Source organism: Opisthorchis viverrini (genome assembly GCF_000715545.1).
Source record: "Opisthorchis viverrini unplaced genomic scaffold opera_v5_444, whole genome shotgun sequence".
NCBI classification, from domain to species: domain Eukaryota; kingdom Metazoa; phylum Platyhelminthes; class Trematoda; order Opisthorchiida; family Opisthorchiidae; genus Opisthorchis; species Opisthorchis viverrini.
This window is the reverse complement of record NW_008752101.1, coordinates 168,384-182,967: the sequence shown is the minus strand read 5'-3', so window position 1 is coordinate 182,967 and position 14,584 is coordinate 168,384. Positions and strand designations below refer to the sequence as shown.

Sequence of the window (14,584 nt, the reverse complement as noted above, 5' to 3'; positions counted from 1 at the left end):
TCATGTCGATGAAGCCCATGCGGTCATCCGAACAAACCGTACCGTGGTGTAAATCAGAGGGAAGATGTTCAAGTACACCGAGACAAGATAGGTCATGGTTACAGTGATTAGCTAGCTCTGTAAACCTACCACTTTTGCGGTGGTCGCATATAACCGAAGTAGATCTGGATCACTCTCCTTCCACAATTTCCGACCAACGACCGTCAGCAAGTAGTACACCTGGTAAACAGAGAAGCAGCAGTTTGGTTGGGCAATGTGAGAAAAACAATGCTGAACATTGTAGGGCATTTCATTTTTCCAGCTGAACTTACCAGAGATCGCAAAACAGTGCTACTCTACTTCACTTGAGAACTCGAAATACTCATCGCAACTGAAAAAAATCGTTCAGCTGTCGCACCCTTTCGGTGCCTAACTGCCATGTTACCCGAAGGAAGCACGAGGACTGGGGATACTGCCAATGCCAAAATCTAGACAGGGGAAGTCGAGAGGCAGATGTCGGATTCGAACTACGGACCTTCCGATCAGCATATTCGCGCCCACCCCCACAGCCGAATGGAACTATACAGCTATATCATCCTGGTTGGCAGTCATCAGTGAGAGGTATCTCAGGAAGTTATGTGGAGCCTGGACAAAAGCAGTTGAGCCAGCTCGGCTCCTTCTGCTCGACTGATGAGGAGACGCTTGTCGGTAGACTGCCATGCATTCTAGCCAGAAATAAATAGAGACACCGAATGAGAAAGGTCGAGTGCGTCGTTCACTAAAACGGGGCCGGAAATGTCCGTAACTGCCAACCAGTTTCCGTATGGTGACAGCATGTGCAAATGAGCCCAATCATTCTGAAGACCGAAAAATTCCTTAATTGCTAAGGATGTAGCAGGTGTAGTGTTGCACAAATGTGCCAGGTGTTAGTAAGCCAACCGACTGTTAGGTTAACAAGCATAGGAAGTGGAAAAAAGCGAATGAACAGACCAACCTCCAAATTGTCCTCCTCTTGTTCAAGCATGGCTTCCAAAATTGTAGCACATTTCTACAAGGTGAAGTGAGGGGGCGGGAATTCAGGAGGCTGGTAAAAAAAGAGTATTGAGGGACAGTGCAAAATGTCACTGAGAAGCTAGCCGCTAAAAATACCAAATGCAGTCAGTATATATTCATCATTCTGAAGTGTAAAAACCCCTCGGAGAGTGGACAAAACAGACGGATCTAAATCTGCATCAATTCCTTTTCTTATCTTCTCAAGTCTTTCCGCAAAATGGCCGCTTTTATAAACAGGTAGTATGGCCGGTCATGGAAATCAATCCGCTATAGGCTTCCCCTAATTGTAGGGTATACAAGGAGCGGTCGCATTTAACCTAGGTTAACTGTTTTTAAACTGCCAGAACCGAGAATGCCTAACGATATTAGCAGGGTCACTACTCTGTGACGATGAAATAGTTCAGATGAGAACAACTATGGTAAAACGAAATTCTACCCCATCACCATCCCTCTATTGAGTAACAAACTCAAGGAATTCATGAGACATTTTCTCCAACCTAATATGATATCCTTAGTTACCGTGAGGACGCAGAGTAAGGGAAATTCCACTGGACTTATGGATTCAGAGTTCCCGGGGGGCTGCTCTGTTAGATGTCTGATGCGCGTGCACTGCCGACACACTACTGACCAAACAGCGAGGTTCTCCTGATTTGGCTTGATCGATAATTGATTGATGAATACATGGCACTATCGTTTTGAGGGAAAAAGTGATGATACATCGACATTTTTTCGCGTGCCCAGTAAGTATTTGAGTGCACTTTTGCGATTAAATGTTCTTTGGTTCTTATTCGGCAGAATGAACTCGCAAACTGATGAGTATTACGCATGACCACATGATAGAATTACATCTCAGAAGCGTGTTTAGCATCTTTTTTTAATCAGAAGCGCACAATTAAAACGATGTTTGAAACCTCAGGGTCAGCTGCAAGTCTACAATCCCAGAAGAGAGAAGTTAGTACAAGAAAGTACCTCGTGACCCGGTATTTGGTTAGTTTTGGCGTCCAGTGAAAGAAAAACTTCACCTCAGAAGCGACACGGCACGCCAAACACATCCACACTTACACTGTGCACTAGGAAGTACCCACTTAGAAAACAGATATAAGCTAACTACGGACCGGTAGACGTACGCCTTCAAAAGCAAGACAACTAGAACCAAGGGTTTTAGAGGAAGAAAATTTAGTCGAGGAAACAGGCTTCGCAACACTGTTTTTTAATTGCAGCACTACCAGAATCGGAGTAAAACAATTAATAGTCGCTGGAACCGACGCCTCAACCGCCACAGTGGTAAGAACTCAGGACTATCCGTAGGTCATATTGGTCGATTGATTTCATCAGCAATGCCGAGGCATCATGTCGCGACATCAGTTCGTTTTCCTGCAATGGACGACAGATAACAACAGACGAAGTCCTCGAGCAGTTGGTCACTAGCGTATCGGATCACCTGAAACAGCAGGCGGTCTTTGTGCAGCACACTCCGTTGAAGAATATCATAAACGAGAGATTCAGTTGAATCTCCTGTGGGAAACTAATTGATTTGAAAATGAGTGTAGTTGTCAACGATTTGGGCTCAAGTAGAACATATAATTGACGGAATCTCGGGGACTGCGTGCAACTGATGGGCCCAAAAAGGGCGAAACCAGCCGTGAGCTGTCGGAGAGTTTTCAGCAACATTGTGAGTAGTCTTCAACAGAATATTCTAACGGTCTAAGGCACGTTGGCGTTTCCAAACAGCTAGATATCTTACAAGCTCACGATCAATGACTCATGAGAGCAACTGATGGAGGGAAGAAAGCAAACCGTTATTTTGGTCGGCCTATTCGTTCGTCTCTGAGTGTTCGAATTGTATCAGACGGATTTAAGACGACGATTGTGATAGGCGCACTGGGCTATCTGCGAATAGGATGTAGACGAGCGTTCGCAGAAGCACCCAAACATTTTCGCGATGAAATACAGGTATGGCAGATGTACCCCAAGTCTCAGGTGGGGTCTACGAGACACTTGGATGAAGCAGCTTCGCGCCACACCTACCGAATCGATTGAATGCGATTGAATCCGTCTTCTCCTGAACGCGTCTTCTTAAACTTTCCTGAATATTCATTGACTCCAATCATTCATTGCCCAAACCCAAACAAATGCTACAAAGCAACTCCACAAATTCCGCGACAGATCTCCCCTTTTCAAGAGACCCAAAGCGAATTTCCAAGAACGACGCATACTACACGCATGTCTCCCCATCAGTAGTATCACCGTTACACATTTGCATTCGAGTCTGGCTGAGTGGCATTAGGAACTACCTACTGGATTATATGATGGAGATACACCGAATAGCTTTAACAAACACTGGTACTGGGTGAAAACATTACTTCTACTCTGATAAAGACTGGTGGACAACACCGTTATTAGCTGAGCTTCTCAAGGACACCGCTAGAAAGTACCGGTTTGCTCATCAATGAGAGAGAGAGAGAGTATGGACAGGATGATTGGTCGGGTAAAAATTTGTGAAACAAGAAATGCACTCACTTCGTCCATTTCCAATTCTATCATCATTCGGCAGAGAGAGATCAACCCGGAAAGTGGTATACCTGTCAACTGTTGAGATGAACGGAACAAAAGTCAACGAGAATACGACTGGTAACAGCGTTATTCTACTAGCAAGAATGGTTGGGAAGCAGATAAAGTCGCACGTCATTGGAATACAGAGGTGAAAGGGACGTCCAAACTGTGCAAATTTACCTCTTCCAAATCTAATTTGGTCTCCTCAGTGTGTGCCACTGAATTGGAAGCATCGCTCGTTGCATTGCCCATCGGTTCGTCAGACACCTCGGCGGATGTTGCTCTGGGAGCTTGTTCCTCAGTAAGGAACGTTTCGAGTTTTGTCCACCATATGTCCAGACAGCGTTGGACAGCATCCCGAGAAGCCTAGAGGATGATTTCAACATTTAAGCTCAGTTGAGGACAGTAAAACTGAAAACACAAGACGCTAAGTAAATGCTGCATATGACTGAGTCGTGACGTCATTCCGGTGGGAATACCAGGTGATCGCCATGGAAACTGGACTGAAATAACCGAAAAGTGAGGCGCCCGATAGAACCAAAATCACCCGACTTGGACCTCCTACCTTCACCCTGAGCTATCTTGAGGTTGGCCAAAACGATTCCGACTAAAGCGCAATATTCACTAATGGACGATTTAGTGAATAATCCAGAATGACAATCACAAGAGCAAATAAGTACACCCTTCTCAAATAGCCAATCGCAACCAAACGGTTGGTAGTATCCAAATGTTAAATTATGAGTCGAAAAACGACAAGAGTCAACACCAGTCGAACAGACTGAATGGTTGATAGCATGAGGAGATTCAAAAATTCGTCCGGCTGTAAAACCCTTCCAGTGCCTGGACTGCCATGCTACCAGAAGGAAGCACGAGAGCTGGAATACTTCCAGGTTGCCGAAGCTTAGACAGAGACAGTCGAGATGCACAGGTCGGATTCGAACCACGGACCTGCCGGTCAGTGGATTTGCGCACTAACACTTTAGGCCATCTCGCCCCATTGGTGCTATTTGGAACGAATAGAAGGTGCCTGCAGAACGGGGCATCTTCAAAAGTGTACAGCTGTTTCATCGGCAGATATGGGACACGTACCTGTGAGTCAGCTGTGACCGTATAGAAGTTGGCTGCAGCAAGCCAAGCCTGGGGGTTGGTGGGATCAGTCTGTGTCGCACCTTCAAATGCCTTTTGACATTCAGTTCGCGCTTCGGGGAGATCACTTGAAGAGAAACAAGGTGGATCGCGTCGCAAACAAGGAGTAATATGGAAGGGAGAGAGAGAATAGCGGGAAAATTGAAGTATTTACAAAAATTAGAAGGGATGATGATAGTGACAAATAAAAGCCAACACGTTTCCCAATCTACCACAAATCCGTCATGTATAATTCAGCAATCGCACAGAACGCATTCGATTCTGCTCGTTGCAACGTCTCCACGGTTTTGTTTTCGATTTCTTCAGAGGATCTGTGAGCGCAGCTTCCTTAAAATGAAAATGCAAACTAAGATGGTGTAACCGATAGACAACTGAATGCCTTAGGAGCAACGTGTTCGAATACGGTGCCACTAAAACGGTGTTTGTGCCTATAAACGGGTGAGTCAGTCCAGATTCGACTGAGTCTCTCGTTAACACCAAATTGGTTTGTAAATGGGTGTAATTCACCAATTGTGGACAATCCAGTGTTCACGTCCATCTGGTGAGTCCCAACGAGGGTAAAACCAGTCGTGGGCTATCGAAGAGTTTTCAGCAACCTTATGAGTAGTATGTTCCGTCATCAGAGGAACAAGATTAATTCCTAACCAACACAGACTGAGAAAGAGCAATTAGGCGTGTCCGTGGAAACAACATCAAAGTGTAGAGACTTTCAAGAACAACAACCATCCATTCTGTGTCATCAAAGTGGAAACCAGTGAAGGGCGAATGTTTGAAATGAGATTTAATCACTACCATTAGCAAACTTTTGCCTCTGAATACGAAATTGTCGTCAACACGTATGTAATTACAAGGTTGTTGGCGACGGTAAGGGCGTGACCAAATGGAAAGTGGCCGAAGAAAGTCCGGAGAACCAAAATAAAAAAATAAATGGTCACAGTGATGGTGACTTGGAGGAAAGACCTATGGATGATGTGCACTTGGATTCTTTCACGCCGGTTGATTTGAAACCAGTAACAAAACTGGAATACAAGTCCAACTGTGGACGACGAAGGTCAGTAGGCGTTACGTCAAGTGAAGGACATGATATCTCGCCAAATAAAAAAATCGTTCAGCCGTAACGGTCTTTCGGCGCCTAGCCACCATGCCATCCGAAGGGAGCACGAGGGCTGGGATGCTGCCGGTTACCCAATCCTAGACAGAGGAACTCGGGATACCGAGGTTTTGTTCGAACCACGGACCCTCCGTTCGGTAAATTTGCACTCTCACCACTGAGCCATCTCATCAAAATTAATGAGATAGATAGAAGTTTATCCCAACAAGTGAACAATGAGGAGCTAACAACGAGATAACATCCGGAGTTCTTTGCTAACGAAATTTTTCAGACTTTGACATCATCGTCAAGATCCAATTAGGACAAGAAAAAACAAACGTATTAAGAAGGGTTGAAGACTCACATTACTAGATAATTGTCGAAGTGCATCCAATCCTTTGCGATAGTAGGTTAACGACTCCGTACCCTCAGTGAGCTGACCCAAATACATATAGACCTCATAGTCCACCGTAGAGTTGCACGATAACACCTTCAGAAGTCGCTGGTATGGGATAAGAACAGATGAGAAACAGGATGAAATGCGAAAAAGCGAACTCCCATAGGTTGGTAAACAATATGACCACTTAACTCAAAGGCCTCTTAAGTGCTCCGAAAAAAACTTGGAAGTACTTGGTCCGAGGGAGGTGTTGACTTTGTCAAACTCTCACCTGACAATCTTGGTGGTCTACATTGGAATGCGTTACGTCCGGCTTCAGAAACCAAACAGTTAACGAGGGAACAGCGAAGAGCTGGGATGATATTCCAAATCTATATGAAGGTAGGGGTCCCCAGAAGTGACCGGGGGCAGCTGACGCCACATACTCAGTCACACAGAAGAACTATGTTTGCTAGGTGTACACCAGGCGTTTGTCATCACTCTATCAATTATTGTGCCGAGACATAGATCTACGGCGCAAGTGATTGGTACAGCGGTGATTTGTTCAGGCAAAATTTGACATAAGAAATGTGACTGATACCATCCACTACCGACTGCTTAATACCCAAAAGTGTACACAAATTATGTACTAGGTGTGGTGAAATCTCATGATCGTCCTCACTGGTAACGTGCAACTTCTTGCTGGTTCTAAACTAGCCACTGGGTTAGTATGCACAATCATCTCAGAGACCGCCAAGTGCAGGAAGTCGCAATATGCAAGTTTGCCTTCAGGAGAGAGAAAAATGACTGAGCCGTTGAGTTCCAAAAACAAGGCACCAACCTCCTTCGCCTTTTCGGGTCGACCCAACTCAAGTAGATTGTAGGCTGAAGCTTGAAGCAATCGACAGTAGTGATGATTCAACTCCGAACTGGCATCATCGAGCCCTCGGCTGCTTTCAATACGTTTCAGAGCCTGGTTATAACACTTCAATGCGTCTGTGAGTTCGAACCGATTTTCCAGGTCTGTGGCCTTTGAACAAAGGGGGGAATGTGTAAAACTGAGGATTATTAAACTGTAAACAAAAAAAGGAAGGTACATGCAGATGTCAGATGGACCGAGGAGAAACAATGCTTGGCTCATCCAGCGTGGCGTACTTGACAAAAAACGTCATCGCTTAGGTGAAAGGTATCATTCGGGCGAACATAAATGGATAGGTATGCAAACTACTGGTCACGATTCGTGCCGAGGACAGAAGGTTCCAAACAGATTCGAACGAAATTTTCGATTAAGATAACCTCCTGAGGCTGCTTAATTGCCATGTCACCCGAAAGAAGCGTGGGAGCTGGGGGCTGCCAGGTTGCCCAGAGGTCAACAGGAGCAGTTGAGGTGGCATGACTGGATTCGAACCACGAACCACCTGATCAGAATGTTCGGATCTTAACTACCGAGCTGTCTCAAGCTCAAACAAAAGTTGGGCATGTCAACTTATTCGAAGCAAAGTAATTACCCTAGAAACGTTCAAAAGAGCCAAAAGTTCAGAGAATCAACAAAACGGGTTTAGATGCACCGAATAAGTGAGAGTGGCCTCTGGAGTAGAGTAAACAAGTCCGTAGGAGAACATAACCGACAGAAGAGGGAGACCTCAGAAGAAAATATTCGTACACTGGTTCGTTCGGTGACACGGGAGTATCGCGAGGTACGATATTTTGTGAATAAATCAATAGGAATCTAACAACCCTTGTGGAATATATTTCGATGAGTTGTCACATATCATGTTTAAAATGCATCGGAATATTGGCAGCTGGAGTGCATTCACTGATGGTTGATCAGGTGCTTGTTGATCTGTTCACCGAGCTTGGCAAGTGCCTTGCAAAGCGGTCGAAATGACATCAACGGGGCGCGGTTTGATGATGCCACATCGATTAGTGACGAAACGTTTGCAACCTAGTTGCGAAGCTCGTCGAAGATACCGACGGTCATCTGATCAACCATCAATGACATGCTTAACCATAATAATAATAGTAATAATCGTTCAGGTGTAACACTCTTTCAGTGCTTGGCTGCTTTGTGACCCGATGGAAGCATGAGGGGTGGGATACTGCCAGACTGCCCAAGCATAGACAGGGGAAGTCGACGGGCAGGGGTCGGGTTCGAACCGCGGACGCTCTGGTCAGTAAATTCGCACTCTAAACACTTGGTCCTGTTTAGCCGTAAAATGTGAGGAGCAGTCATAATTACGTCAGAATAATACCCGTTTCAGGACACAGATCTGGGCAAAGCCTGTCTCAAACGGGTTCTACGGATCCAACCCACCAAATGTAATGACCAAACGCCAAAAAGAAGTTTTAAAGCTGAAGGACTATGCTCAGATATAGAAGAGTTTTACCTTTGTCGGAGCTTTTAAAACCTGCCCTCTAACACAAGATCGATGCTAGGAGAGGAATAATCATTCACCTACTCTGTTGATTAGTTGCTCAATGGACAATTTCGAATACGACGTGCTGGTTGACTCGGTGCCGGACTGAAGATGAATAACCGGGGTGAAAGTTTTTTTCTTGTTGGATGGCTTTGGTTTCCCCATGTGGATCCCTGCAACGAAACGAATAACGGAAACATTTCCATATTAAAATGACGATATGAATAGCTCACTTAACTGTGATCCCGCTGTGCGCATCAGGACAGTCCGACAGAAGAAAAAAACTTCGGAAACGGTATCGAGCCAAGTTGCGAACACCCCAGAGAGAAAACGTTGAGAATGATCAAGGACACCACCAAGCAGTTGAACGTTACCGCTGGGCACTGAATACGATCAGATTCGAGCCCATTCGCAAACTCGTCTGAAGTAACCTGGGTGAAATGTTTTTTCAGATGGATAGTATCGTTCAGCTTTAGCATCCTTTCAGTGCCTAACTACCATGCCACCCGAAGGAAGCACGATGGCTGGGATACTCCTAATTGCCAAAGACTGGACAGGGGAAGTCGTGAGGCAGAGGTCGGGTTCGAAGCACGAACCTTTCGGTTAGTAAATTCGCGCTCCAATCACTGAGCCATCTAGTCCCTGATGAGGAGTGCTCGCATCAGGATTCTTCTATAACTGACAGCAGGGAAACTACCGAAGCGCATATAAATGCTCCAGTGGTATTGTGGTAGCTACTCTCAGCTTTAGGTACAATCGCACCACTATTTGCTGACTCCATCCTGAACTTGACGTCCGGGTGGAGCATGCTCAGATGGTTGGGTGATCGTCCTGTATGCTAATAACACGTGCTACCAACAGTGTCCATAATAGTACATGCTGTTGTTGTGCTCTCAAAGGTAGCCACAATATGCCTGATTAAGGCCCGTGAATCGGCCAGTAATGATTATTCGCTCAGTGGTTGTTGACTTATGAAACTGACCGTTTCCGCCCAATGACGTCTGGAACATCATCAACTGGTGTCAATAGGTAATGTCCCCTTCGCCCATCGGCATGGACTCACTAGAATGATTGCGCCAAGACATGAGGACGATCGTTCGAAAGAGAGCGACGTGAACGTGCATTCCACAAATCCCGCAACTACTCGCAAGTAATAACGCACACACTTCAACAGTCATGAATTGATCAAGCGATCAGGAAGTCTAATTATTCGCTGTTGAAACCGGACCTACTCTTGCCAGAATAGCAACCACCCTATCCAAGTTGATCACCAGTGCGCAATACCGGATTGAACACGTATCAGGACGCGCCCAGACAGAAAAAAGCACGTGCAGAGATTGACGCATCCCCAAGGTCACCATCGATTCGACACGTCTGGAAAGTAGGTGGGTTGGCGGCTCTCACTAAACATGGCTTAGCAGCATACGACCAGCGCTGTGGGCCTGAGATCGTTCACGACCGGAACACCACCATTGGCTGTACGGAGCGAACAAGTGAACGACCATATTTGGCCATTTAGTCATCCAATATATATTACACAGACGCTCTGTATGTTCTGTCCTGGCAATACAGCCGTGTCCCAAGTTCTCTGTCTTTTTCCTATCCCGTAGTCTGGCAGGCTCAGTGCAACACGATAAGGACTCGCGTTCCGACATCCATGCGCAAACGAGCATTTGTGAATCGGCCATCCAACCACCGAAAAATTCAACAGATATTGTTAGTCAGCGGAGTCAACCACCAAGAGATATTCATTTGCATAAGTAACAGTGAAACACCCGTCGAAATTTGATCTCGTCCGTTTGTCTGCGTCACCGGAGTGAACCATTAGCCGAACATGTTCAATTAGACAGAAAGACGGACAGACAAATGAAAACTGGTCGATTCCGCTGTGATTGCTTGCTAACGTGAGCAAATCGGCCAACGCATTAGCCGATTGTAAAATGAACAGCTGCTCGTAACCAGTCCATTTATCTGACGGGATGGTAAAAATCAGACGTGACGTGATTGAATTTTGTGTATTACCTAATATGCTTTTGCATGGTATTACGATTGAATCGGTTCTATTCGGACGAAGGATTCGAAACACGGGGTGGGTAGTTATGAGGGAAATACTTGGGGTAACTAGGTAGCAGAAGTCTGCTCAGATCCGAAGTATTACTTCGAAATAACCAAAATTTGGATTGGCAAATGAGCGCCTCGTTACATCAAGAAAAGACAAATTGTTCAGCAGTCTCACTTAACTCCAATATAACATACTCATTGATTTAAAATACCGCGTCCACTTCTTGAAGAAGGCGTACATAGATTTATACAAATCACACACACAAGTCGCTCAAATATTCTGGAAACTCAACGTTGACACCCCCCCTCACCCCGAGGAATTCCAACAATTCATATTTAACCGGAACAAATCTGACCACATTCAATTATATCTCAATTATATCATAGAGAGAATCCCAAACTTGAGTAAAAGCCATGTTTGAAATACAGCATCGTTTAAAAATAACAGCGCTGGGAATCCTTCGTGAAAACTAGACAGTTATATGAAGGAATGGGTGGTGATGAGGCAATTTAAACACAGGGATGAGTTAAGAATGAATTTTCTGCAGAAGTATCACGGGAAGGCCACGGGGAACACTTCACTGTAGTGGTTCACAAAATGTACAGTCAGGTCTTCTTTGATGTATGGGGCCAGATCATCGAAGTCCTTCCGGTTGGTTTCAGGTACAATGATGTATTTGATTCCACCGCGTTTCGCCTTTCGATGAAAATCAAACAGAGAGGGGAAATAGTACCAAAAGATGAGAAGGATCTTCTACCAAACTGCCAGAAATGAGAGTTGGAAACTAACATCTCAGCAAATCAAACTATTTATCACCTTGGATCACGCACCACTTAAAAGCCTCCATGCAAATACACCGTCCTCGTCAGTGGACAAGTACAGTTAACTTTAACGACGTTTATACCAATGGTTAACCAATAGCGTCTAATCTGTTAACACTACATCCATTACGTAATCCTTGATGGGACCAGGGTTGATAATTCATGATCTGCGAATAGTAACATAGGAGAAATGCTGCACAGTCAAAAACCAGGCCAAACTTAGTCTGGCGCGAATAATAATTGATATCAAGAGGGCAGAACTCGCTCCGGAATTCACTCTAACCCCGTCAAGATAGTGTCGTCGCAGAATGCCAGATAGAATCGTTTCCTAAGGTCGGGCTAATTATCAAAGGATTCAAAAGTAAATTAAGTCAAAAGAGAACCTGATCGTACCATGGAATAGTGTAGTTATCCGAGTCACAGCTACACAGTATTTCCGTTTCGCATCATCCCTTTGGAAAGGAAGAAACTGTACCCATCATTCATGGAGGGGGGGGGGTTAGAATTACCGATAGGAAAGGGAAATGCGGATAATATTGCCGTCTTGACGTGAAAGAGAAGGCCTTGTCACATGTGCCTTCAATAACTCCGACTATAACGGCTCACTGACAACGGTACACTTAGAAACCTCCATTGACAACCACAGTAAGCGGGCTTGACATTTTGGTCGGGTTCGGTTCGGTTATATGGCGCTGTTGATCATACGGTGAACCGAACACGAAACGAACAGCACTGGGCTGATTGAGAACGCGAAATTGTACGTGAGAGTGGGTAGTGATCAACTCACCGCAAGAACCTTTTCCTTGATTCCTCCAACCTGTAGTACTTTTCCGGTGAGACTGACTTCTCCGGTCATTGCCAAGTCGGGTCGCACAGGTTTATTGCACGCCAGACTGAGCAGGGCAGTTACCATAGTTATGCCAGCGGATGGGCCATCCTAAATAAACGGGGAAAAATAGACAGATCATACGACAGCCGCCTTCCGTTCAAATGAAATTGGAAAATGTGAATGACTCTATGCCAATGGAAACCAAAAGTTCAGCCTTGGTGGTGTCCGCAATTTCAATTCAGTTAACAGCCCAAGCATTCTCACGGAAGACCCGGAACATTCTAACCAGAAGGGACTGTGATTACAAAATATAATACATTCACATCCCGTTAGACATTAAAAGGACCGAGAGATTGAGTATGCACAAAAACGGATTCCTTATAAATATGGAATTGGTGGAAAATATGCCTGATTCTTCACAACCAAGAGCATTGGACCCTGACAGTTGACCGGCATAACGTACTCACTGGAGCTCACAAATCCGAGATCAATCAATGACCCAAACTGCACATCGCTCACAGTCCCGGAAGACGACGATAGTCGCTTGAATGGGACAGCTTTCCGCAAAACCAAATAGTCAGTATATAAATTATACAATGCTGGACAGTGAGCTACGTCGGTGCTGCTCGCCTTCCAGGATGGGGACCGCGTAATCCTCACTGTGCCTGGTTGGAGACACTACAAGGTATGGCTGCCAACCGCTGTCAGTGGCGTTCTTGTAGTCACATTGCCTGAGTGAATGTCTGGAGGTGTTGGCACCTCGGAATGATTGCGGTAAGCTATCACTAAGTCCCTTCCCCGTCCACCTTTACTCTTTCCTTTAAGGCTTTCAAATAAATAAGGGTTGTACGGCAGTGAAGCATCGGTGTTGAACACCAATTTCATGCTGTCTGTGATGGTGATGATGAGTGAGCAACGTAACGGTTGAGTTCATTGTTAAATAAACTGAAGAACTTATTGAACATTCACCCCGACGGACCCGAAAAACGACAGCAGTGACCCCAGGATGCCCCGGCTGATTTCACGTTTGCTGCCTTGGTTCACCTGTTTCGGTGGGCACATACTGGACGGGTACGGGCGGTACCACGGAGCCAGCTATGTTCTGAATCTGTGGCAAGAGCGAGAAGAAAGACAACACACATGAAGACGTATGCAGAAGTAGAGTGTTTCCATTAAAGCCCCCAGTGAGCAAGTAAACAGACGGGCGAAGTTCACTCATTCTCACTGTGTACAGATGATCTAAAGTGAAATGAGAGTGCGGACGCGAATGAGAATAGTGACTCGGTCAATGAAGCCCATATATTATACAAGCCGTAATCCGGAACCTTTCTGGATAGCTTATGAAAAATGCAGACGCGTTGGCAGTCCAAGGGAGGTTAACTCATACTCACCAAAAACACCAAATGAAGAACGAAGTGACCAAACAGTACAGTGTAGAAAAGTACGCTCCACATACATACAATCAATCCATAGCGTGATGGAGTACGGAAGTGCGACACACTAATACGCACTGAGACGACGAGATGATCAGTCACTCTGGCAATCAAGTAATTCATCGCACGCGAACATCACTAACGTCCACCGCAACCGTATCGCTACTTGAAAGTCTCTGTTGGAGGCCACAAGACAAAGATGGCATGTGTGGCCAGTACACTGTCTCACCGGAGAACCGTACAACACAACATCGTGCATTGGTTATAGTTATACTTATACCAGCGGATGGGCCATCCTAAATTAACGGGGAAAAATGGACAGATCATACGACAGCCGCCCTCCGATCGAGTGAAACTGGAAGGTGTGAACGACTTCATGCCAGCTATCTTGGTTTCTGATTTCAATGGAAACCAAAGGCTTGTTCAGCTGTTACATCAGGCTGAATGAGGATAAGGTCATGGTGTCCACAAGTTCAATTCAGTTAACAGCTTAAGTATTCTCACGGAAGACCTGGAACATTCTAACCAGAAGGGACTGTGGTTGCAGAATATAATACATTCACATCTGTTGCACAGTGAAGGGCCAAGAGATTGAGTATGTACAGAAACGGATCCCTTACAGAGATGGAATTGGTGGAAAATATGCCTGACTCTTCACAACCAAGAGCATTGGACCCTGACAGTTGACCGTTATAACCCACTCACAAGCTCAAGATTAATCAGCGACCCAAACTGCACATCGCTCACAGTCCCGGAAGACGACAATAGTCGCTTGAATGGGACAGCTTTCCGCAAAACCAAATAGTCAGTATATAAATTATACAA

General features: G+C 45.3%; 2 protein-coding genes across 2 annotated transcripts in view; both read right to left on the bottom strand.

The window, feature by feature from the left end:
- Window positions 1-9,093, bottom strand: part of T265_11070 (hypothetical protein) — a gene marked incomplete at both ends in the record, with an annotated part of 73,798 nt that extends 64,705 nt beyond the window's left edge. The window contains 11 exons of the mRNA XM_009177620.1: window positions 130-219; window positions 974-1,027; window positions 3,553-3,621; window positions 3,766-3,951; window positions 4,675-4,798; window positions 4,944-5,054; window positions 5,798-5,922; window positions 6,186-6,323; window positions 7,039-7,227; window positions 8,657-8,787; window positions 8,931-9,093. Of these exons, the coding sequence (XP_009175884.1) occupies window positions 130-219; window positions 974-1,027; window positions 3,553-3,621; window positions 3,766-3,951; window positions 4,675-4,798; window positions 4,944-5,054; window positions 5,798-5,922; window positions 6,186-6,323; window positions 7,039-7,227; window positions 8,657-8,787; window positions 8,931-9,093 (1,380 nt within the window). The remainder of the gene's footprint in view (window positions 1-129; window positions 220-973; window positions 1,028-3,552; window positions 3,622-3,765; window positions 3,952-4,674; window positions 4,799-4,943; window positions 5,055-5,797; window positions 5,923-6,185; window positions 6,324-7,038; window positions 7,228-8,656; window positions 8,788-8,930) is intronic.
- Window positions 9,094-11,065: 1,972 nt separating this feature from the next.
- T265_11068 (hypothetical protein) overlaps window positions 11,066-14,584 on the bottom strand; it is a gene marked incomplete at both ends in the record, with an annotated part of 33,289 nt that continues 29,770 nt past the window's right edge. The window contains 2 exons of the mRNA XM_009177618.1: window positions 11,066-11,372; window positions 12,285-12,434. Of these exons, the coding sequence (XP_009175882.1) occupies window positions 11,229-11,372; window positions 12,285-12,434 (294 nt within the window). The remainder of the gene's footprint in view (window positions 11,373-12,284; window positions 12,435-14,584) is intronic.